Genomic DNA, 1,553 nt, shown 5'->3' with positions numbered 1-1,553 from the left:
TAGCGTAGACGTATTGAGAGAGCGGTTGACAAAAGCACGAGATGCTCCTCTCATGAGTGTATCTTATCGAGAAACGTAAATTATAAACCAGTTACGATGGCAGAACTTGAGACAGCACTGAAGGAACTCTCTTCATGCATTACTCCTTGTAAGGACGATATAATTTTGAACATTTTAAGAAATTACGACGCTGTAGCAACAAATGCGTTTTCAAGCTCTTCAACTGTAACCTGCAGAGAAAACAGGTGACGGGGAAATGGAAGTAGGGTATTATTGTCTCACTACTCAAACCCAACAAACAGGCCAAGTGTATGTCATCGTTCCGGCCCATCACATGCTCATTAGCACCCTCTACAAGCTGATGGATAGGATTGTAGCGAGACGCATACGAAACACATTAGAGTGTGAGCCACAACCACAGCAAGGTGGTTTTCATCCGGGGAGAAGTCTACGTTGTTAGACACCCTGATGACACTCACAGACTCCATGACGTACAGAATAGCAGAAGAGAGCTGCAGCTGTATTCATAGATTATGCGAGGGCATTTGACTCTGTGGATCACAGGTGCATAATAGATGCATTAAAAAGATATGAGGTAGAAATGCGCCTCATTGCGTGAGTTGCTAATTTTCTGGAGGGATGGAATGCAGTAGTACGAATAAAAAACACCCTCTAAAAGAAAATACAACTCACGTGTGGTGTTCCATAAGGTTCCGTGTTAGGGTTAGGGTTGGGGCCGTTGCCATTCATTATCGCAATGGACTCCCCCAGCGTGAAATTAAATGCCATAACATCCCTTAAAGACTGGTTCTTCGGAGACGACATCATGATAGTATGCTCTAACACTGACCGGAAAGCTATTCGGCAGACACTGCAAACAGGACTGGATTGTATATCGAGCTGGTCAGCAGAGCACTATATGGAGGAGTCTGCGAAAAAGCGGAATAGACGTTCTTTGGAGTGAGAGACAGAGACACATTACACTTAATTCTTGGAGAGCACATGTTAAATGAGAGGAGAAATCCCAGGCTCATTGGGATGACAATGTAGCCACACAAGGATGTAAACAAACATGCTCACACCCCACAAGCAGCATCAAATGTGAGATTAATGAAAGTACATGCTGCTGCATCACCCGAATGTGGGGAAGGTAAAGAAAGCGTTCGAGCATTTTACTTAACCTTAATCCAGGCAAAGTTATCCTATGGTATCGCTTCGTGGTCGTTCAATACTTCTCTATCAAAAAAAGGATAACCCCGAACGAGTACAAGGCAGGCTGCACATGTTATGGCGGGTATTTCAAAGTACGCGAATCGGCAAGATGCCATGAAAGATGCCCGTCTTCACGAGATAGATGATTTTGCTCACAGATGAGAAATAGAATACTATTTAACAAGGAAGGTGAAGGTAAGGCATCAGCCGATATGGTGGGGAAAATGTTCCCACCAAGTCATCCGATACACACGCGCCTGCAGAGTGTGTCGCACCTGTATGAGTAAGAGAGACTGGAGAAGCCACACACAGTAAGCGTATTACGACTGGCAGGGAAACAA

At 44.5% G+C, this 1,553-nt stretch overlaps 1 pseudogene across 1 annotated transcript; it reads right to left on the bottom strand.

The window, feature by feature from the left end:
- Positions 1–20: 20 nt before the first annotated feature.
- On the bottom strand, positions 21–503 carry TEOVI_000787800:pseudogene (annotated as a pseudogene). The gene is given in 4 exon segments: positions 21–167; positions 170–334; positions 337–444; positions 447–503. Coding segments are annotated over 4 exon segments (477 nt in total).
- Positions 504–1,553: the final 1,050 nt, after the last annotated feature.

Source organism: Trypanosoma equiperdum (genome assembly GCF_001457755.1).
Source record: "Trypanosoma equiperdum strain OVI genome assembly, contig: ctg_1262, whole genome shotgun sequence".
Taxonomy (NCBI): Eukaryota; Euglenozoa; class Kinetoplastea; order Trypanosomatida; family Trypanosomatidae; genus Trypanosoma; species Trypanosoma equiperdum.
The sequence above is the reverse complement of the archived record's forward strand: the minus strand, read 5'-3'. Positions and strand labels throughout refer to the sequence as shown.